Source organism: Diorhabda sublineata, chromosome 8 (genome assembly GCF_026230105.1).
Source record: "Diorhabda sublineata isolate icDioSubl1.1 chromosome 8, icDioSubl1.1, whole genome shotgun sequence".
Taxonomy (NCBI): Eukaryota; Metazoa; Arthropoda; class Insecta; order Coleoptera; family Chrysomelidae; genus Diorhabda; species Diorhabda sublineata.
In genome coordinates this window covers 5,519,145-5,541,561 of record NC_079481.1, presented here as the reverse complement: position 1 = coordinate 5,541,561, position 22,417 = coordinate 5,519,145, and the positions used below count along the sequence as shown (strand labels likewise).

The 22,417-nt window shown below is 30.1% G+C and overlaps 3 protein-coding genes across 4 annotated transcripts in view; 2 read left to right on the top strand and 1 right to left on the bottom strand.

Moving 5' to 3' along the window:
* The window catches only part of LOC130447857 (dynein axonemal heavy chain 6), a 97,610-nt gene extending 91,971 nt beyond the window's left edge, over nt 1–5,639 (top strand). The window contains exons 55-61 of the mRNA XM_056784894.1: nt 599–840; nt 2,382–2,552; nt 2,979–3,158; nt 3,220–3,312; nt 3,424–3,624; nt 4,622–4,739; nt 5,410–5,639. Coding sequence (XP_056640872.1) covers nt 599–840; nt 2,382–2,552; nt 2,979–3,158; nt 3,220–3,312; nt 3,424–3,624; nt 4,622–4,739; nt 5,410–5,639 — 1,235 coding nt within the window. The remainder of the gene's footprint in view (nt 1–598; nt 841–2,381; nt 2,553–2,978; nt 3,159–3,219; nt 3,313–3,423; nt 3,625–4,621; nt 4,740–5,409) is intronic.
* A 30-nt stretch (nt 5,640–5,669) lies between these two features.
* On the bottom strand, nt 5,670–16,937 carry LOC130448383 (WASH complex subunit 5). Of its 2 annotated transcripts, XM_056785746.1 has the most exons (14): nt 16,401–16,937; nt 16,244–16,346; nt 15,996–16,187; nt 14,591–14,802; nt 13,710–14,538; nt 13,005–13,248; nt 12,608–12,952; nt 11,121–11,341; nt 10,841–11,067; nt 10,322–10,494; nt 9,952–10,225; nt 8,486–8,691; nt 7,485–7,638; nt 5,670–7,176 (listed from the first exon to the last, which is right to left on the bottom strand). In XM_056785746.1, exons 1-14 carry the CDS (start codon nt 16,523–16,525, stop codon nt 7,017–7,019), a joined length of 3,465 nt encoding a protein of 1,154 aa, XP_056641724.1. In that variant the 5' UTR covers nt 16,526–16,937; the 3' UTR covers nt 5,670–7,016. The 2 variants fall into 2 exon arrangements, with proteins under 2 accessions (XP_056641724.1, XP_056641725.1); XM_056785747.1 differs by lacking the exons at nt 5,670–7,176; nt 7,485–7,638; nt 8,486–8,691 and adding an exon at nt 9,042–9,858 and having other exon boundaries at nt 16,401–16,875.
* Nucleotides 16,938–17,420: 483 nt separating this feature from the next.
* On the top strand, nt 17,421–22,118 carry LOC130448382 (tRNA dimethylallyltransferase). The gene is made up of 6 exons (XM_056785745.1): nt 17,421–17,693; nt 17,743–18,116; nt 18,171–18,309; nt 19,220–19,335; nt 19,670–19,880; nt 20,873–22,118. The coding sequence occupies exons 1-6, from the start codon at nt 17,574–17,576 to the stop codon at nt 21,218–21,220; spliced, it is 1,308 nt and encodes a 435-aa protein (XP_056641723.1). The 5' UTR covers nt 17,421–17,573; the 3' UTR covers nt 21,221–22,118.
* The last annotated feature ends 299 nt before the right edge of the window (nt 22,119–22,417 follow it).

Here is a 22,417-nt window from a genome sequence, read left to right as displayed (position 1 = left end):
AAAATATTCAAGACACTTTGCATAACAGAAAGTTCAGGACAATTATTACATAATAAAATATTTTAGACACTTTTTTACATATTAAAACGTTCAGGACACTTCGCATAATAGAATATTCAGGACAATTTTTTCATAACTTAATATTCTAGACACTTTTTGTATAATAAAATGTTCGAGACACTTTTTTTGAATATTAGAATATTCAAGACACTTTTGGCATAACAGCATGTTCAGGTTTTTTTGCATAATAAAATGTTCAAGGCACTTTTCTGCATATTTACAATGTTCGAGACATTTTTTTGCATATTAGAATGTTCAAAACACTTTTTTGCATATTAGAATGTTCAAGACACTTTTTTTGCATATTAGATTGTTCAAGACAAGAGTCAAGTTAATTAGACCGTTTGATACACCTTTTTTTGAAAGGAAATGGAATTTTTCCTCATTTGTATCAATAATTCAGTGTTATTTTTTCTTTTTAATTTCTTCACTGTGTTAATTTATTACAGTATTTAACACACAAAAACACTATCAGCTGTTTTCGAACAAAAATAGTGTTGCCAACTCAAAGATGTTAAAAAAATAACTTCTTCTCTAGGTGAAATTACCTACGGTGGAAGAGTAACCGATTATTGGGATCTGCGATGTCTGAAAACCATTTTGAAAATATTTTTCTCTCCGCAAATTCTGAGGAACGATTACGTTTATTCTTCTTCTGGCACTTATTATTGTCCTATATATAAGAATATTGAAGATTACCGTATATTTGTTGATAAATTACCAATAATAGAAGAGCCAGAGATTTTTGGTATGCACGAGAATGCGAATATCGCTTATCAGGTACGTACTAAGGAGTAAAATTATTTCTATTGAAAAAATGTGAAATATATCTATCGTTTTGATTTATGTACCAAACATAAAGTTCTTTAAAATTATCTACCACTCAATTCCTCATTAAAAATAAGTGTAATTTGGCTTTCTAATTTTTTTTACTTTTCTGTAGAAACTCAAATATAGAAGAAGGTACATTTTCAAACTAACACCCTGTTATTTCACTATTCTTAACGGAGTTTGGGGACGGCTCACTTTACTTGACGGTTTTCCATGAAGTGTCCTTGACAATATTGTCACATAATATTCATATACCAATTTCCATGGAATGTCTCCTTTCTTTTACAGCAAAAACTGACCAATAATTTGGTGATTTTCATAATTAATTTTCTCTAAAATGTTTATTTGACAAGTTTTTCTTCTAATTTTCAAAGAAATATCTACTATCTTTTCAACTTGAAATTCATCGAAAACTTGGCAATTTTCTATGAAGTTTTCTTGACAATTTTCTTCTTATGTTGATATTGTGTCTATACCAATTTCAATGAAATGTCTGCTTTCTTTTACAGTAAAAACTGACTCAAAAGTGAGTAATTTTCACTAAAAATATTCAACTTTCTGTTAAAGGTTTTCTTTTTAAGTTTGTTTTTCTCATTTTCATACTCTGCTTGTACCAATTTAAAATGAAATATCTTCTTTCTTTTACAGCAAAAACTAACCAATAATTTGATGATATTCTGATTGTAACAATTTCAATGGAATGTCTCATTTCATAATTTGGTGATTTTCATAAAAAGATTATCAATTTTGTAGACAATTTTTTCTTCTCATTTTCATACTCTGCTTGTATTAATTCCAAAGAAATATCTGCTATATTTTCTATTTATACCTAATTCATTTAAAACTACACAATTTCCTATGAAGTTTCCTTGACAATTCTATTTATATGTTTATATTCTGTTTTTACCAATTTCAATGGAATGTCTCATTGAAATTTTCATCAAAAGTATTTAACTTCCTTTTAAAGTTTTTCTTCTCATTTTCATACTCAACTTGTAATAGTAATTTCAATGAACTACTTACATTCTTTTTTAACAAAATTTCACTAAAAGCTTGACAATTTTCCATGAAGTTTTCTTGACAGGATTTTCTTCCAATATCCATATTCTGTTTGAACCAATTTCAAAGAATTGGTGATCTACTTTCCTTTCTAGTAAAAATTCACTTAAAAATCGACAATTTTCCATAACAAGATTTTCTGATTAAAATTTTGGGTAATTTTGACAAAAAAAATATTAAGCTTTGCATTAAAGATTTCTTTAACAAGTTTTTCTTCTTATTTTCATACTCTGATTGTACCAATTTCAATAATTTTCTTCAAAACTTCTTTGACAATATTTTCTTCTAATATCATGGTAGTGCTTTCTTTTTTTCTTTAGGGGTTTTTAGGATTTTGGTCCCTCTTTGACCCATTTTTAACACTGTCTTTCGTCATCAATTCCCCTACAACTCTATTAGACATCAAAATATATTTTTGAATTCTTTTACAGATTAAAGAAACGAATGCCGTTATCCGCACCATAGTAGATTGCCAACCGCGAGCAAGCGGAAGTGCCGAAGGTAAATCTAGTGACGATATCGTGTACGAATTAGCAGAAGGAATTTTAAATTCAGTTATACCGAAAATACCAACAGATGACGTCAATGTACACATGTATAAGGTACATTTGCAATTAATTTTAAAAATGATTTGATTACTTTTTACTAATTATTTAATATACAATCCTCATCACTAATTATTATTTTCCATATAGTTCTATCATTTGTACTTGGTATGTTTTATTCATCCTCATCTACATCTTTTAACTATTTTGACATGGGCGTTCTTCTTCTACCTACTGAAGGGTACTGTGACATACATTCTTCATTAAACCCATCTTTTGTTGGTTCCCATTATTTATTAATTCTACTTTCAGTTTCAGATATTTTCCATTATTTTTCTTCATATTAAGAGATCCACTACTTGCTCCTTGTATTCTTCAGTCTAGTTTTTTTTTTATAGTTTTTCCAAATTCTATTTTATTCTTCTTTTTGTTATGGTGGCTATTACCATTAGTTTCCGATATGTTGCATATATCTCTTTTCAGAGAGATAAAAAAGGAAGAATTTCTTCGCTAACGACAGTTCTAACCCAAGAAATTGATAGATACGACAAATTATTAAGATTGATACATAATTCGATGAAACAATTACAAAAAGCCATTAAAGGTTTGGTCGTTATGTCGGACGCTTTAGAAGAAATTTTTACTGCTTTCATGAACAATCAGGTAAATAGATTTTCTACGGACCGTCTCAATACTCTATAATTTTCTTTAAAATTATTTTTAGGTACCCGGAATGTGGAGCAAAAACGCCTACAATTCCCTCAAGAGTTTAGGAAGTTGGATTAGGGATTTAATCCTGAGACTGGACTTTATTAGTGTAAGAATTATTTTGTATACCAAGAAAAATTGGAAATGTATACACCATTTATAATATCACTCTTTCGAATAATAATTTGATGAAGTGAAGTGGATGTAATTTAATTTTCAGATTTGGGTACGCTATGGACCGCCTACGTCTTATTGGATATCTGGGTTTTATTTTCCACAAGGTTTTCTCACCGGTACATTACAAACATTTGCTAGGAAATATAATTTACCCATCGATGAATTGAAATATGATTTTCATTTATACAATAACGTTCTAGATCAAGAAGATATATATGGAGTTCATGTTGCCCAAGAAAAAGAGGTATTTTGATAGTATTTTTTGTATACTTGAAATTTGGCAAATTTCCATTAAGTTTTCCCTACAAGATTTCCTTGTAATGTTTATATTTTGCTTGTACCAGTTTCAATTAAATGTCTACTTTCTTTTGTGACAAAAACTTGATAATTTCCACAACAAAATATTAAACTTTCTATGAGAAGTTTTCTTGACAAGTTTTGATTTTATTTTCATATTGTTCTTCTATCAATTTTGAAGAAATTTTTATACCAAAAACTGAATCAAAACTTGATAATTCTTACAAAAAAATATTACACTTTCTATGAGAGGTTTTCTTGATAAGTTTTGTTTTCATTTTAATATTGTGCTTCTATCAATTTTGAAAAAATGTCTACTTTATTGTCTAGTAAAAATACACTGCAAACTTGGCAATTTCCCATAAGATTGACTCGATTTGCTTCTGATGTTAATATTCTGGTTGTAACAATTTCAATTTTACTAAATTGACTAAAAATATTAAACTTTCATTTCCTTGAAAAGGTTCTCTTTTCATTTCCAAACTCTGCTAGTAATAATTTCAATGGAATATGTACTTTCTTTTTTGACAAAAATTTACTTGATTTAGAAATTTTTCATGAAATTCCCTTATAAGATTTTCATCTAATATTCATATCCAGCTTGTGTCAGTTTCAACGAAATTTTTACTTTCTTTTCATTTAAAATTGGAACATTTTCACAAAAACTAAACTTTTTTTGTCGAGTTTTTCTTCTAATTATTATACACTACTTGTACCAATTGTCTACTTTCTTTTCCAGTAAAATACATTGATACATGACAATTTTCACAAAAAGTTAAGAACTATCCAAGAATAAGCAAAACCGATAAAAAACGAATTTTTTAATATCTCATAGTATTATATCCGTTATAAAATTTGTTTCCAAAATGTGTCCAAAACATCATACCGTTTGTTGTTATTAATTTTTTAAGCTTTTTTGTACAAATTTTTAATATTTATTTCAGGTATATACAGCATATAAATTATATGAACATCCGATAGATGGTGTTATTATTCATGGTCTTTTTATCGATGCAGGCAGATGGGATTTTAAAATTGAGGAATTAGTTGATGCTAAACCTGGTAGGTAGAAAATAAAAAATAAATAAATAATCCATTTTAAATCACGTTACAGGGATAAAATTAAGTTAAATTTCCACTTTATTACACCAATTACAACACTACCAACACAACCAAAACAAATTCTTCACTTGCTAGGATCGTTATTCGCCTATCTTCAATAATCAACTAATTGCTAGTATGGAACCTCGTAGAAGCTTCTGTCCAGATACTGTTAACTTATTCCAAAAATATCTAGAACATATTCATTGCTATCTAACAATAGATTTAGCCACTTTCCATCTTTTTAAGTTTCAACCGCATCAAATTATGATTGATGGCGTCAGACTTATGTAGACATAAGGAGAAATATGTTATATGTTGCAAAGTTGTAAATTTTGTCGTTTTTCCTTAATAGCTTTGTTATTTTCAATTCTACGAAAAAAAGTCGGGAAACCAAATTTTTAGAGAATTAAATTTCTTACAAAAAATAATATAACAATTTTTTTGCACGGTTGGTAATTTTATTATTTCGCAAAAACGATTCCAATCTTTTTTTCAAGATAGCGGATTTTCTCCAATGTTAACATCCCCATAAACTCGGTTTTAAGCTTCCCATACCGTACTCTAAATGTAAAAAAAAAATTTGTAGGCCTGTGTCTCATAATTCACTTAACCGTTATCCAATTTTCAGGTGAAATAAATCCTCCTTTACCATTAATGTGGTTGAAACCTACCAGAAAAATGCCCCTTGACGATCCCAGATACGTAGCCCCTTTGTATAAGACTTCAATTCGTGCTGGAGTCCTTTCGACGACAGGACATAGTACCAATTTTGTCATAGCTGTCTTATTACCGACTAAACAAAAACAAGCGTATTGGATATTGAAAGGCACGGCACTACTAACTCAAATCACCGATTGAACATCTCTGGGATTAAAAAAACTAATTGTATGGGTTTTAATTAGTATTATATTTGTTATTGTTTTTTATTAAATATGAAAATATAACTGATTTGTTTATTTATATACATAACAATAAGAGTAGTCATAGAAAACTGTCTGGATATTTTTATACTTTATCCAGAATGCGAAAAGTTTTTATAAAAAATTTGGTAATTCCTTGATACAGGTTACACCCCTCCGATGACCTTGACCTTGGAAAACCCTAACCTATTTCCATTTTTGCTTTTCCGGCGTGGATCAGATCTTGAGTTCGTACTTAGCAGCCCTCCCTCACCCTGACCACCCTTTGGTCCTATTTCTAACGATTTAACCTCCTGCCATAATTATTTCTATCAGTAACAACGAAGGTCCATATTCATGCTTTGTGCGCGAATCATGCTCAATGTCGATATGAACATGGATACTTTTTTACATATTTGTTTTGATATGGCTCTTTTTGGATACAAACTGTGTCTTAATTGAGTTGAATAATCTTCATGTCTTGTTCCAATCTTCCATCTTGTGTGACATGTTCTATATTTAATTCTTGTACTTTCATCTTATGTATATTCTTCTTACGGCTTATTAGCATCATATAATCTTGTGTTTGTTTATTTCCATATTCATTATGATATTGTATATTCGTAAGTTGGAGTTCAAAGTTTTCTCATCTTTATCATGTCATCTGCATCTAGTATCTTCTTTTGCTTGTGGGAATAGAAGAACAAGCAGTTCATGCAACTATATGGTTTTCCCATACATTTAATAAAACCTCGATTAGTAATATAATATTGATAATCAAATAACAAAATATATATACAATTATATACGAGGTGTGATGAAAAAATACAGTAAATGAATTTTTAAAGCAGCAATTATTAGTAGTCTCAACTCTCCATGTTTAAGTTTTAATCGGTTCTGGCTCAGTGATATCGTCGTGAAACAAGGACCTTAAACGACGCATTAATTTTGTTTCAAGTTAATAATGATGAAGAATATTAAAATTTCTTCTTACTTTTGGAAATGAGTCAGTTAGGCACAAAAAAAGAAAAGTAGACACAATTCTGAAAACGATTTGTGAAGATATAATATTAAAAACGGACGAATGGGTTTCTGTTCCATGGTCCCACGCCATAAGTCGCTTGTGATTAGAGAGTTTTTAATCAATGTCTCTCTACATCTACCTTACCTACCAGATTTAGAAATATTCACAGTTGGGATTTTTCAAAATTTTATGTTTCACATTTTTTATTTTGTGTTTAATTGAATAATTCACCATATTTTTTGACGACGCCTTATATATAGAAATAAATATTATCTAGATCAATTGTATATGAGTATACAGTATGACACGATTTCAATATACCGAGCCAGGACACAAAGTTTGTTGCACGTGAAGTATTTCCGATGGTAAAAATTCCCTGTAATATATCCTCGTTTCTTCGGAATAATTCGTATAAATTTCCATGAATTTAAGGGCTACGTTAACTTCCATTAAAAGTTCTGTATTTTTTGAACTAAAAAAAATTTCATTAAAATATTTATGGTAAAAAGTCATTTTTGAAATGAAAGGGAATGAGATACTATAATAATAGAAAATAACTTAAACACAAGGAAAAAGGAAAAAATATAATGAGTCGTCCTTTGCACCGGCTCTCGTCCTCGTCCTCATCTGCTACCGGATCTCATCACAACGGTTCTTTGAGGGGATACCATCACATTATAAAGGAGAAGAATATTTTAACTGTCAAATTTTGGGTTGTTATAGTTAGAAGTTGGATTTTTTGGAAAATTCAAAATTGCGTTAAATAATGATAACAATTACCTGCTATTGCATTTTGTAAGTTGCAAAATATAATTGCTTATGTATTTTATAAATTCGCGATTTACATTCGTATGAAATTGTTTTAAGACCGTATGCACACCGGTTGAAAAACTTATACCATCAATTTGATCTTGACTCTTTCTACTCATGTTTCCTAAAAAATAATTGGTTATTAGCACTTTAATTATTACTAATCAAACGATCAAAAGTCTCCCAAAACCTTAAAAATATACAGTGTGTATCCAATCTTAAGGACTGATGTCAATACAATAATTTCATAAATTTATACTAATATCCTTACCAGGATAGCTAGTAACGGGAAGTTTTATTATTTTCATTAGCTTTGAACCATCAGATAAATTAACAATTTTGCACCCTTCTTAAGGACCATTGAGAAGACATTAATTTCATAAATGGTACCACTAGTGTTACCAGGAACAACGGTATGTAAAGCAAACTTTAAATTCGATTTTTATCCACTTCAAATCATCATATATATTTTGCATATGTGTCAAGGTTTGATTATGATATAATAATTTCATAAATCGTACTATAGGGATGTCTTAGTTGTCTTTTCGACTTCATAAAACGCGGGGGTGCATGAAAAACACTTTATTAGCAACACTGTTTACAAGCGAGAAAGAAACATGAAATTGATGATAAAAATATGAACTATTGTACATAAACATTCCCTCTTTACATTCCTATTTGGGGAAATTTCCTAGAAAATGTTAGTGACAAAAGTGAAAAGCCAGATAAAATATTTCATCAAGATATTGAAGATGGAAAAAGATGCCAAGGGCGCTGAGATACAAAAATGATAACCGATTACTGTTGGGCATTTACAATATCTCTTCCTTCCTTTGACTGAATATGAAAGAAAAGAAATACAAACAAAGTTTGCTCCATTTGCCAGTTACAGCTGTATCTGAGATCCTTCCTGTTCTGAATGGTTATGATAAACTGTGTAAGAAAAATCGTGTGCTTTTGATAGCACCTACCTGTAATTTGTGGTAAAAACAGCTTCGGTAAATGACATATGACAAATACGAAAATGGTTATCGCATGATTTCGGTCGTTATTTGACGTTGTATATATTTTGTTGAATGGTTGATTTAAACCAGCATAATCGAAGTAGATTGAAAATGATTTTAATAAATTTTCACTTGGTTGATACTTATCGGTTTCCATATCAATAAGGAGAGCCCTAAAATAAATTTCGCATTAGTACCAGACAACAAATAAGATGCGAAGAAATGATTATCTGAATTTATTTTATTGAAATACGAAAATGCGTCGAAGAAATTTTTAAATAATAAAAAACTTTAATCAGAAAGAAATGGATTATATCGATCTTGTTGCTTGTCGCAAAGAACCATTCAAAGGGCAACTGCTTTTATTTAATTTGTCGAGTAATCTATTCTTTGTTATTGTTTTTATTGAATATTTTTACTTTGATTGATGTGTTTTAAACTCTATTGTTCTTGCTTTCACTGAACTGTTTCTGAACTGCTACTTTTTTTAAACTGTTTCTGTTCCTATGTTGTTTCTTATTAGTTTTTTTTACTTTGATTGGGCTGTTCCCGTTTTATTGAGTTATTCTGCTATATTTGTACTTTTCTTGCTTTTTTGAACTGTTCCATTTTTGTTTGATCAACCTTTCCCCTTTTATTTGGATTATTCTTGTTCTTTCAAACTGTCCTTTTATTATTCAGTCTTTTTCTGCTTCTTTGAACTGTTTTATTTGCATATACTTGCTCATATTGGGACTATCCTATTTTTTTAACTGTTTGTATTCAACTACAATGGTCCTGCTTTGATTGGATTGTTCCTGTTTTATTGAACCCATCCAATCTATTAAGAGTGTTCCTACGTTTTTTAACTGTTTTTGATTGATTGTGCTGCTTCGTTTTATGGACTGTTGTTCTTTTATTTGGACCTGCTTCATATAACACTAGTATTTAGATATCACTTTCTATCTTGTTTACAGTTGCGATTCTGCCTTGATTGTTTCTGCCTGTTTCTATTTGATTGAGCTATTCTGCTGTATTTGGACTGCTCATTTTCAGGTGTTGCTGTTTTTATTATAGGTTTTCTGCTTTATTTAGACTGTTTTCTGTTCTTTTAACTGTTTCGCTTTTATTTGGACCAATCCTGATATTTCAAAGTGATTGCCGTTTCTGGTTTTGTTAAAACTGTTACCGCTCTGATTGAGACTGTTCCTACTTTTATTAAGCTGATCACTTCAGATGTTTTGGACTAGTATCTTGTCCAGAACTGTTTTATCTAGCTGGATTCTAATTACAGATATTCCTGTCAGATATTCAAATTTTTAATTGCTAAAAACTATAAGAATTGTTGTTCAACTGCTAACCTAAAAAATTTTAAAATTTGTTACAAAAAAATACAAAAATTTTGAAATCTATGTAAAAAACAAGTTTGCTTGAAAAAATATGACAATACTCACTTATTTATAGCCCTAAGAGATGATTCCAAAGTTTTCGCATTAAATTTACAAGAAGTGTTCAAATAAAAAGCAACTAAATTTCTCAATAGCTGCAACTGTCCAACTAAAAGGATATTTTCCAAAAATTCAGTCCATATTTTAGTACAACGATTGATGTAGGTCTGATAAACTTTCAGAGGATTTGAAAATTCTTCGTTTCGCTCCATTTCTTTTTGTATCGAAGGGATTATATTAATCCAAGAAACGTTTTGAACGTTTTTATTTTCTAAATAACCTACAATAAATAATTCGTCAAATCATTTTACTTAACATGATGCTTTTGTTAACGGAAAAATTGTCAGAAACAAGAAAAAAATTAAGAAATTCTTACTTATAACTTTTTGTAATCCATTAACTATCATAAACGAGAAAAGTCTATCCAAACCTACTAAACCAGTTATCTCTATAGCAGACGCTATAGATGCTATAGTTTGTTTGTTAATAAGGTCCTTGCGGGTCTTACTGTCGTACCATGTAACAGTGGTATCCAAATAAACAGAATTCCTAAAAGAAAATATATAATTTCAACTATTTAGTGAACTACCCTGTATAATATATAATTTAATCGCAATCAGATTAGCAAATCGTATGAATTCAATGGCAAACATTTTAGAAAGATTATTTAAATGAATAATTATACTATTTAAATAATATTCGGAAGTCATCGTTATGTGTCTGAAGATGATAACTAGTTTATCGAAACCCGCGTCAGTGTAATTAAGTTGACATTAATTGACATTAAATGAACGTAATGTGAATGCAAGATACAGTTTCTAATCTGGTCTATATATAAATTGATGATAATAAATGTGCAGAAAATAACAAATTTATATATGAAATGTTAAATTACTTTGGATCGGATAACCTTATGACTTCTCTAGCTAATCTACCAATAAAATTGACACTCTGATCTATAGGAGGATATATCGGTATGGGTACGTATCTGCTTTGATATAAACTTTGCCACGGATGAATTTTACGTCTCAAGAAACCGTTACATTCTTGTTCGACGTTATAATTAATTATTCTAGTAACTTCTTCTTGCCAAATTTTCAAACCATTCACGTTTATGTAATCCTAAAACAAATCTAGTATCAAAACTTTGAGAAGATATTTGAGGTTTATCTTACTTGAATGTACTCAAAAGATCTTTTGAAACCGTCCATGATACTAACCAACGTTGTTAATTTTTGTGAGAGTTCGTCATATTTTGATTTTGGACTGAATATTAGATGGTTGTGTAGAGCTTTAGATATGTGTAGGACTAGTTCTTTTCTTATTCCGTCTTCGAGTAACTGCTTCGGATCTAAACATATAACTCCAACCAAAGTGCTTTTCATCATTCTCATACCTAAAATAAAAATGGAAAAATAAACTTTCTAAAAGGAAAAGTTGCACTTAAATGCACATATGCTAAATTAAATTTAGAGGTACTTAATTGAGCTAGTGCATTGAAGCAGTTTCTACAAATTTAGATTGTCAACTGCATATTTTTTCAGTTCTATTATTATCTTCAGAGTCTGGACTATATCTTCCAACTAATCAGTTTGGAGACTGAATCTTTCATGTACTTCTTTACCACTAGCATTCTTCATTCTATAGCCTTATTGCCCTTATAAAATCTGTCAACTGAATCTTTTATGTAGTTTTTTACCAGTAACTTCAGTCATTCTGCAGTCCTACCATTCTTATAGAGTCTGTCAGCTAGAAACTAAATATTTCATGTAGTTTTTCACCTCTTTCCCAAACGTTTTTCTTCTTATAAAATCTATCAGCTTAGAAACTGAATCTTTTATGTAGATTTTTACCAGTAACTTCCTCATTCTGCAGTCTTATCCTTTACCACACATTGCCCTCTTTTAGCCCCACTATTATCTTCCAATAGTCTAGACTATGCTATTGGTTAGGCATCAATCTATGCATTACAGATCTGATATCACTTTGTAAGAAAATACGTAGATGTAGATCCAGCAAGCCTTCAATTACAGCATTGGGGTATGTCTGGAAAATTAGGTAACAAATATACCAATTGGAATGACTTTCAAATTCATTTGGACAGCTTGCTGAAGCTCCAAGTTTCTTTAAAAGTTGAAGAAAACATTGATAATATAGTTGAAAATCTTATAGAATCAATCCAGATACCAACTTATGGCTCAACACAAATTAAAGGTGAAATTACCACAACCAACATTCTATGGAGGATAATTAAACAAAAACTTACGGACAAATGGAAAACAAAGTTGAATCAAGCATTTTTAGAACTGAAAACCCTACTCAATAATAATAGAATACAGAACTACCTCAGGAACTTAACTGCAACAGAAGCAATTGATTATGTCAAAGAAAAAACTGAATAGACAGCAGCTAACAAACCCTCCAATGCGCATTCCTGATTATTAATAGGCAAAAAGCATCAAAGATGAAGCCAATGTGTTTGCTAAGCACTTGGAACAAGTTAAAACAAATCTTTAAGTCCAACCTATCAGAGAAGAACTTCAACATTGAAGCCGAGGTTAAATATTTTCTGGAATCTGCATATCAACTAGAACTTTCCTTAGAAAATTTACAAAAATCAATATTAAATATCAAAATTCAAATTTTATTGAATATTATTTACCTTGACTGAAGACTGATATTGAATTTGTTAGTTCAGCAAATTCGAACCTCTCATCTAACTGAGTATAATCTTTGATTTTATCCTTATCGACTCTCGTAGGTAATTCCTTTAAAACTGTTGTTTGCATTTCAATGATTCTAGCTAATTTTTCGAACATCATACTTGGAATTATATGCAAAACTTTCCTAACGTATATCTCGAGTTCTTTACTATAATATTGCGAAACCGATATCAAATCTTCGCTGTGGGCTTGATTTATTCGAAGTAAAGGTATTTCCAATGCCGAGGATAATTTGAGAAAAACCGCTCGTAATTTTATTACTAATGTAGGTTCTTTTTGTATACCTAAAAATCAAACTTGATAATTTTATGATATATCATATTATTATTAACTTACCTAACTGCATTATTTTTGTATAATAATCGATAAGTTCCCAAGCGTAACTAATATCACCAATAATTTGTAAATTTATAAGAATATCTTCTTTTATACTCATAGTTCTCAACATTTGATCCAAATATTTTCTAGTTTCTGTAAGGAATTGTATAATTTGCATGTTACTGTCCAATTGGTGGAATTCTTGTACTTCTTCTAAAGCTTGGATCAATTGTACAATTTTTCTAGAAGAACTACTCTCCTCCTTCATACAAAAGAAATTAAATAAATATGATTAATGGTATTAAAAATTATTACAAAAAACGACAAAGTAATTTTAGTGTTGCAGTAACTTTTTTTAACAAAGAATAGTTTCTAATCGATTATATATCTTCCATTCTTATCAATGATCTTTTGCCATCTTTATTATTTATTACAAGATTTTGCAGATAATTCTAAACTAATTTTGTTTAAAAAGTCCTATTTCAATATTTCATATACAAAAATTTTGTGAAACTAAATTTTTCAAAATAAATTCATATTTTCAATAAGTCCTGTTTCAACAACGTATTAATTTTAAACAATTTAATTGATATTTCTAATATATAAACCACGAGGGGGTTCACAAAGTTTTAGGTAATTTTCATTGCACTGAATAGCTTTATAAATGACATCTGTTTATGGAAAATTGTTAAAAAAATTCTTAGCAAATTGAAAAAAGGTTACCTGGGATAAAGACTGTACTTGTTTCGAAATTTCCACAAACCAAATTTTCAAATTTTCATTCTTCTGTATCCTAGTTAAAGGTTTTATTCCACCAAACACTTCCGAAAGTTCCAGTAATCGTGCATTAGTTTCCATCTTAAGTTCATTCCACTGATCTTGCTTATTCGTCATCAATTGTTTATATAATTCCCTAACAACTAATTCTAATTGTGCTGTATTCAATAACAATTTGAATAACAATTCCGGATCGCATTTCGATTCTGTTACAACCAATTCTCGTAGTTGCTTTGATTTTTTTAATTTATCATTTTGACCTGGTTTCAAGACTGTATGAAGCATCAACCAACGAACCGTCACGTTACAGTCCCTTAACGTCGTTATTATATTGTTTATATCTTTTAGTAGATTCTCGTCTGTAATGTTACCTTCTTTTAACAACAAATCGGTCGTTTTTAAAAGATTTGGAACATTTGTACCATGAGAAATAGCATAACTCTTCACATTTACAGCTTCCAAAGTATTATTTAGAGCTGATTTAGCTGCTTTAAACGCATCCCAGGTTTCGATTAAATTAACAACCAACCCCATATATAAAGAGATAGTCCAATTATCTGGAAAATATTTATCAACTATTTCTCTCATAATTGCAGTTTGGGAATGTAGAATATCAGTTGAAAAAAATAAACAAATATAGAGCATGGAGGCTTGATTAGCCAGTGCAGTGCTTCTATGTTTCGGAAGAGGATAAACGGACACTTGCCCATAGATATCATCAGATCTTAAGCGACCTATCACGTAATCTACATAAGTGGAATTTATTTTAATTCGCCTAAAAGAAAGCAAGATTATTTTCATTGACATATTTGGGAAAATAATCTTACTTGAAATAGTCTTCGGGGTATGTGAGAGGTTTTTTTGTAAGGGAATATCCAGTATCACGTAATAGCTTACAAACTTCATCTATACAACTTCTTGTATCCTGTCTTTGTGGAGCATATCTATAATAAGAAACTAACAAACGTTCTCTTACTGTGCCATCTATAAATGCATCAACTATTATCAACATTAATCCGTAGAGATATAGAGCTTCACACTAAAAAAGTTTAATGAAAAATAAGTGAAAAAATCGTCGCACTTTTGGCGCGAGTGACTATAGCGCATTTTTTACAGTTAACAATCAGTAAATATTAACAAAAACCTCAGGTTTTAATGAAAAATAAAACAAGAAAAATACCAACAATTTCATTTTATTAATAATTTTGTCCTCATTATTTCTAAGTTGGAATTTCTAGAACCATCGGTGATATTCATACTGATTACACTGTTTACACTACCAAACTCTCTGATGCGTGTTTCCATAACCAAGTTATTATCTTCAGAGACGGAAGGTAAACTGCATTATCTCAAATTTTATAACCTATGTTGCAATTTAGGGTGTCAAATACACCTGTGACTCAAGGGATCTATTCTGTCCCCTTTTCTTGCTTTCTTCCTTCTATTAATCCCAGTTCTTGCAGATAGTTCAGGATGTGGGGTGACTCTACCTGCCTAAGATCTTCATCTTCTATTTCATACGCATAATCTCTCACACTTCAAATGAATATAGCTAAGAGTAGTTGTTGTTGTGCAATACCACAACAAGACCTCTGTTAATATTAGTAGATTATTCTCACAAGTTGATACATTAAATAGATCTTCTTAGGTAAAAGTTTTCCAGATGTATCTTTGCCTTGTCCAACTTTTGTAGTTTATTACTGTTACTGGTTTTTCCTCTATCTAACTTCTTTTGTAGTATGTATATTCTCTATTGTCCTTTAACCAATTCCACAAATGGTTTTAGTTCTTATGAAGGGTTTACCTACCATTACTTTAGTAAAATGGCTATTTCATTTCCCTACATTTCAATGTGTCCTGAAATCCATTGCAGGGTAACTTCATTCTTCTTACCAAACTTGTTCAACTTGTCCAGGCTTTCCTAGACCAGCTTGGTTCTTATGGAATTGGAGCTTTAATGGCTACTTGGATATCAGACAAGAGGACAATCTCCTGTTAGTAATAATTCCTGTCCAAATTTGGAACCGTACAAATTTTACAATTGCACATATTCCTACTTAAAAAATACTTGGTGTACTGCTTAAACTTTTATAGTATTTAGTTCTGGGCCTGTTCATTCCTATTCCAGGTCTGTCTGCTGTTTAAAAGTCTAAATTTGCAAATCATTTTTTTGATGATTTCAAAATGGCTAAATACATGGTATTTTTAATATACTAGAAAATATATACGTACCATCACTTGTTTGCCTTCAATATCAGTAAAAACATTTTCCAATGTTTGATGGATATATATTCCTTCATTGAGTTCTTCAACAAAATGATTTAAGTCTGTAACATAAGCATGGATGCTTTCAAATACCAAATAAAATCTCTTTATAATTTCTATATGGTTATCACGGAATACTTCATCGAGGTCTCTAAGAGCCTGAAATTAATGGGATTTAGTAGGTAATTAAATTTCTTATATATTAAGAAACAAACTTCATTATTTTCAATCCTTTCTTCGTGAATTTCAGATATTTTAAAATAACTGAAATCTAATATTATATCACAGTATTTTTGGGCATCTTGTTTTGTATCCAACCTAGAAATTTATTAATAAATAGCATATTTTTAAGTTATTGTTCAAAAATTTTACCTGTAAACTTTTGGAATGTAATCTTTAAGTCTAAGTAATTCTGCTACGATCGCATTACCTCTAGAAACTAAATTTAAAATGAACTGACCACATGAATTATTCTCTGCTAGAAAATCAGACATCATTTCACATTTAATTATTCTATTTCTTGCTTATAAAATAAATAAACACAAAACAAACGTGAAGTTGTTTCCCCTAAATGACATGATTCAAATGATATTAGACGTGTATAAGGGATGGTCACAAGGAAAAATTGAAAATTTCGAAATAGACCGATTCAGAGTGTATGTATTGCTGAAATGGAGACTGACTATACTAATATTGTGAATATGTATCATTATTTTCAAACGAATATGCTTCTATTCTCTGTTATGTTGCTTCAAGAAACAGCGCTGATTGACTAATTTTATTATGTTGGGTTTACCGGAACTTCATCTTCACTATGTAACCACACACCAAGGCCCACTTTTACAAGTGTTGGTTACGTTACGTTACGTTGGTTACGACAAACTTCGGTTTAAACGTTACCAGATGTCTAGGAGTAGTTTAAACTTCATTTTAACACGAAACGGAGGATCTGAACTTTTCCAAATTATTCATATCTTTTCAATATTATGAAGGGCTTTAGTAGAATGATTGAAGATTTGCACTTTATATTTGATGAATTAGATAATGAGCATGAAGAATTTATCAACGTTGTCAACGTGCCTAGTTAACAAAAAGTTATTCGTCCTAAAGCGAATCTTTAAATTGTCCTACATTTTCTAAATTTATTGTGGTTCTATCGAAAACATGACCATTTTTATTATTTTTATAATTAAATTCTTTTGCCAACTACTCCCATTTTTCCCCTTTTTCTTGTTGTTTATTGTTGGTTCAAACTCGAATTCAAACCATAGTTTAATCTCCAGTTTTACCCTAGGTTGTAAAATTGGCCCTAGATGCTTCTTCAATCACAAATGAATCGATACTTCCTTGGATAGATAGTCTACGGCTTTAGCCCGTCGCCAAAAAAAAAGAAGAAATAAATTGAAATAACCATGAGTTAGTTAACAGGGTGAATTTTATCTACAGTTTAATCAAATGATAGGTTAACTAATTTCAATGTTAAGCTAATGTGTAGCTTAGAAACAATTGTTACAAATAATTTGAAAATAAAATTGAATTATTATAATGAGCCCACGTTTACCTTTGGTAGTAATTTTGGGAGCAACTGGTTCTGGTAAAACGAAGTTGTCTTTAGAATTGGCTAAACTATTCAGTGGAGAAATAATTGGAGCTGATTCCATGCAGGTAAAAGTCATGTAAATAATTGAAGATAATCTTGAAGTAATTTTTACAGGTATATAAAAGTTTAGACATAATCACCGCAAAGGCAACTAAAGAAGAACAATCAGCAGCACCACACCATTTAATAGATATCTTGAATCCTAACGAAACATTCACTGTTGTAGAGTACAAAAAAAGAGCTTTGGGAATAATTGAAACATTATTAAAGAATCGAAAACTTCCTATTGTAGTTGGAGGCACTAATTATTACATAGAATCACTTCTATGGAAAATTTTAATTGACGACAGTGAATATAGTAAGATACCCGGATTGTTACCAAATAACGATCATGAATTACCCAGTGAAGAGTTACATAAGAAATTGAAATCACTCGATCCTGTAATGGCAAAAAGACTGCATCCTAATAATAAGAGAAAAATTTTACGGTATGTGTACCCTGTTTGTTATATTTTAATTTTTTAGTTTTAGAATATTTTCAGATCTTTAGAAATATTGTATAAAAGGGGGAAAAAACACAGTGAATTTTTAGAAGAGCAACAGGCTTCTAGAGATGGTTCAAAGTCGGGAGGAGGACTCAGATTTTCAAATTCTGTAGTTTTATGGCTTCAGTGTGACCAAGTTAGTAAAATTATTTAAATACAATCATATTTAGTTAGGGGTGTGTATGATTTCAGTGGACAATCCGCCAATGAATTTAGCTTAATTAGGCCAAAATAAAATGAAAATGAGGAAAAAATTTTTCAAGATATCAAAGTCACAACCAAATGTTAGTTTTAGATTTGCTTTCTGGAACAGCATTTAATACTTCATCTAGAATTAAGATTTTACGGTCTAAATTCAACATGAGTCTTGTAATTTAATAATTGAAAGGTTTTTATTTTTTACAGAATTTACCCTTATATTCCAATAATATATTAAAAATAACAGATTTCTGAAGCAAAATGGACAGTTATATAGAGACTTTTATCATTCTGTGATAAATATTTCATCGATGAATACAGGAATAGTTCAACTTTTTTCAGAAAGATTTTTCTGTTGTTTAGTGCCGTTTTTATATTTAGCAATACTTTGTGGATTTCATTAATAAGTAAATGTAGAAATTTGTTATTTTGAGCTTGTCAAGTGAGAATGCTTTAAAAATTTATTTATATATGGTTTTTTATGAATAAAAAGCCAGGTAATCCCACTTTTATACAAGTCCCCTGAATACCTATGTTATCTAAAAAATGTTCCAGCATCATTAATCCTATTTCGAAGGATAAAACTAAATGCAAATGCAATTTCAAACAATCATTCCAAATGTAACTGTTCCAAATTCAATCATTATTTGTGACCTGTGGCTTTAGGGCAGATTAAAATTAAGATTCATATGAATCTCAAAAGACATCCTCACTTAATAGCTTTATCTAAAAGTGAGATTGTGAAAAAGTTTATGCTTTGGTTTTGAATAATTTAGGGTCAATTTATCCAAATGCTGGCGCCACAGAAATCTTACTAGTGCCTTTAGTTAATTGTCTTTTTTTAATAGGAAATTTTGGACAAAAGATTAGATGATAGAGTAGATGATATGTTGAAACAGGGACTTGTAAATGAACTTTTAGAATTCCATAAAATATACAATGAAAAAAGGTTAATATCAAACGAGTAAGTATCTTAACTATTTCTCGAATATACTTAGAGAGGAGTTTGATAAATATGCTGATAAAGTACTGAAACAGTTTTTATACATCAAATATGTTAAAATTTGTAGAGTAATTTGGTGTAATTTTATCAAATATAAACAGAACAATTCGGAGTGCTACTTACCACGACCCTACCTACTAACTCACATTTCTAAAAAAATGAATTAAAATTTCACATAGTTGTAAAATATAGAGTAATCCATTTAACAAAAAACATAACTTTTTTGTTATCTTCTATTGAGTTTTATATTTTATAATTTATGTGATTAATTTTTGTTAAATTGACAAATTTTTAGAGAAGCAGATTATACGAAAGGCATATTTCAATCAATTGGTTTCAAAGAATTTCATCCTTTTCTTATATTAAATGAAAATGAGAAAAATTCCGAAGAAGGTCAAAAGAAATTGAAAGAAGGTATTGAACAGCTCAAGATGGCTACCAGACGTTATGCTAGGAAGCAAAAACGATGGATTTTGAATAGGTTTCTTGGAAGACAAGATCGACAGGTAAACTTTTATTATCTTTTATCATATTATCTTATATTCGTTAGAATGTCTATTGGAATAGTCGAATTTTGAATTTAATGTCCTTATTTTTAGTTTATCTAATTCACAAAATACGTGATTCAACCCTAACCTCAAAAAAAATTTCTTTGCGGCGCCGTTGCCCGGTAGAGAAAAACAACAGCAAATATAACTACATCTTGAAACTTTAGATTTTTATTTTGAGAAAGGCTATTTTTAATTTAATATAACATAACATCAAATATATAAAATCTATAAGGGTAGATGGGTAGGTTAAGTTTAAAAATATACAGGCCTTTTTTATAATACAAACTTTTTAATTGTCGAAATATTTTTTCTAATATGTGTTGAATTTAACACTGTATGAGTCAAAATACAAAAAAAAATGAGTCTAGACTTCCTGAATTTTTTTGTATATCACCCGTATAAACTTTCGAGAATGGAATTTATCGAGTTTTCGAGATATTTCGAATTTTGTTGTCTCTGGGGTCTAAAAGAATTGACTTCGTCTTCTTCTGATCTAATAAGACAATGAATTAATAATCTTGTTTAGTTTTACTTTTATTGTGAATATTAATTTGTCTTGTTTGACACTTCTGCATTACTTTTTATCCAAAAATAAAATATGACCCTTTAGTTAAATTTATAACTTGTACTTTTAATAGTGGCGCCAGCTCTGCAGAGGAAAAGTTTTCCTATGTCAGAACTATTTCTAAACTTAACCGTATCCCAATCAATAAGGAACCATGGATTTTTTTCTGTTTTCCGGAAGTATTTTCTTATATTGTGTCTTTTACTTATGGAAACTTGAAATTCTATTAGAGGGATACCTTTATCTACATTATAAAGATGTTTGATTCGTCCCTCATCCTTTTAGCTCAATACAGTATGTTTGGTTTTATACAATGATGCAATATACCTGAAACAGTACTCATTAAAGTCTTTTTTACATATAAAAGTGTATTTTTAAGTAGGTACCGCCTATATACGGACTGGATACATCAGATGTTTCTCAATGGGAAGATAAAGTGAGCAAAAAAGCGGAGCAAATAGTCAGAAGTTTTATAAATAATACGAGGTGTTGTTACGAATCTTTGCCAAAACAAAAAGTGGATTCTAATCCCAACAGTGAAGATATAACCTTTACATGTGAAATTTGTGACAGGGTTTTTGTTGGACAGTTCCAATGGACAGTCCATTTAAAATCAAATAAGCACAAAAAAATGTTGGAAAGTAAGCACAAAAAAGAGAAGAAGAAAAGTTATGAAATTATGAATAAAGAACAAAACTACTCGTTTGTTTTTCTAATAAACCTATTTTGACTTTAATATTCAAGATATTTGATACCATACTACTTATTCTAATAGAATTTACCATAAAAAATTTTTACCATAACGTGGTAACCAATTTTTACGGTAGCATATGCGCTGTCGGGTGCACCAAAATTGTAAATTTCCTGTAAATCTTCTTTTTATTGCCACAGATATCATTTTGAATTTGTACTATTCTTCACATATGTAAAGGCCGCTTAACATGAAGCAATACAACGTGCAACGCAGATTGTTTCATGCAAGATCTAGCACTTGCAACTTTACCGGTTTGGTATCATTTTTTTTGCGTAAAAGTTGCAAGTTCCTTAAGCCCGTTTGACATGATGCAAGACAACGTGCAAGAAATTGCATGTAATTCCTTGCGGGGTCAAAATATTGCACGAAGAGTGTCATTTGTCATCGCATCATGGCTGCCAACAACAAAAATTCAATAAGTGAATGAAGTAAATACCTATCCTAAAATTTGATTAAATATTTTGTGACCACTTTAAAAATGATAACAAAATTTTTGAAAAAGGTTAAGTGGGGTTTGATGCGTCAAATATTCCACCAACAAAAAAAGAGAGCTTTTGCACCACGTGAAACGAACGGTTTATATCAGTAATGTGTGGGGCAATACTCACCTGAGGTAACAAACAGAAACAAAAAGTGAGGGTGGATAAAGGCTCATTCAGACATGACAATATACTCGGCCGAGTAAAATGCGCGTGCGTTGTTATGAGTTTCATTTTGTTACTAAGTGTAATGCTTCTCTTATGAACTATAATTCTATGATCAACAGAAAAAGAAGAATTTGACTTATATTTTTTGAGGTTAGTATATCCTAGAATGTAATAACATGTGTATTGGTCATCACTTGTAAAAATGTCAGTAATATATAAATTGTAAATAGAAATCCATTGCTCAATTTAATCAACCCATAACATTCGTCACTAGCAAAAAATAGGGATGTGTCCGAGTACACTAGTACCAGTGACTGTTCAAATATATTTGAATGCTAGTAAAGTACTCGTCCGATGACACTAGCATGTCTGCAGTGTGATTAGACCTTTAGTGTTGAGAACCGGCAATACAGACAACGGTAGACATCAAAGACAAGCTGTCAGTACCAACATGTAGGGATGTCAGAAATGAAAAAAAATTCGATGTTTATTGGCATCGATACTTTTTAGAGACTGTTCGTTGATC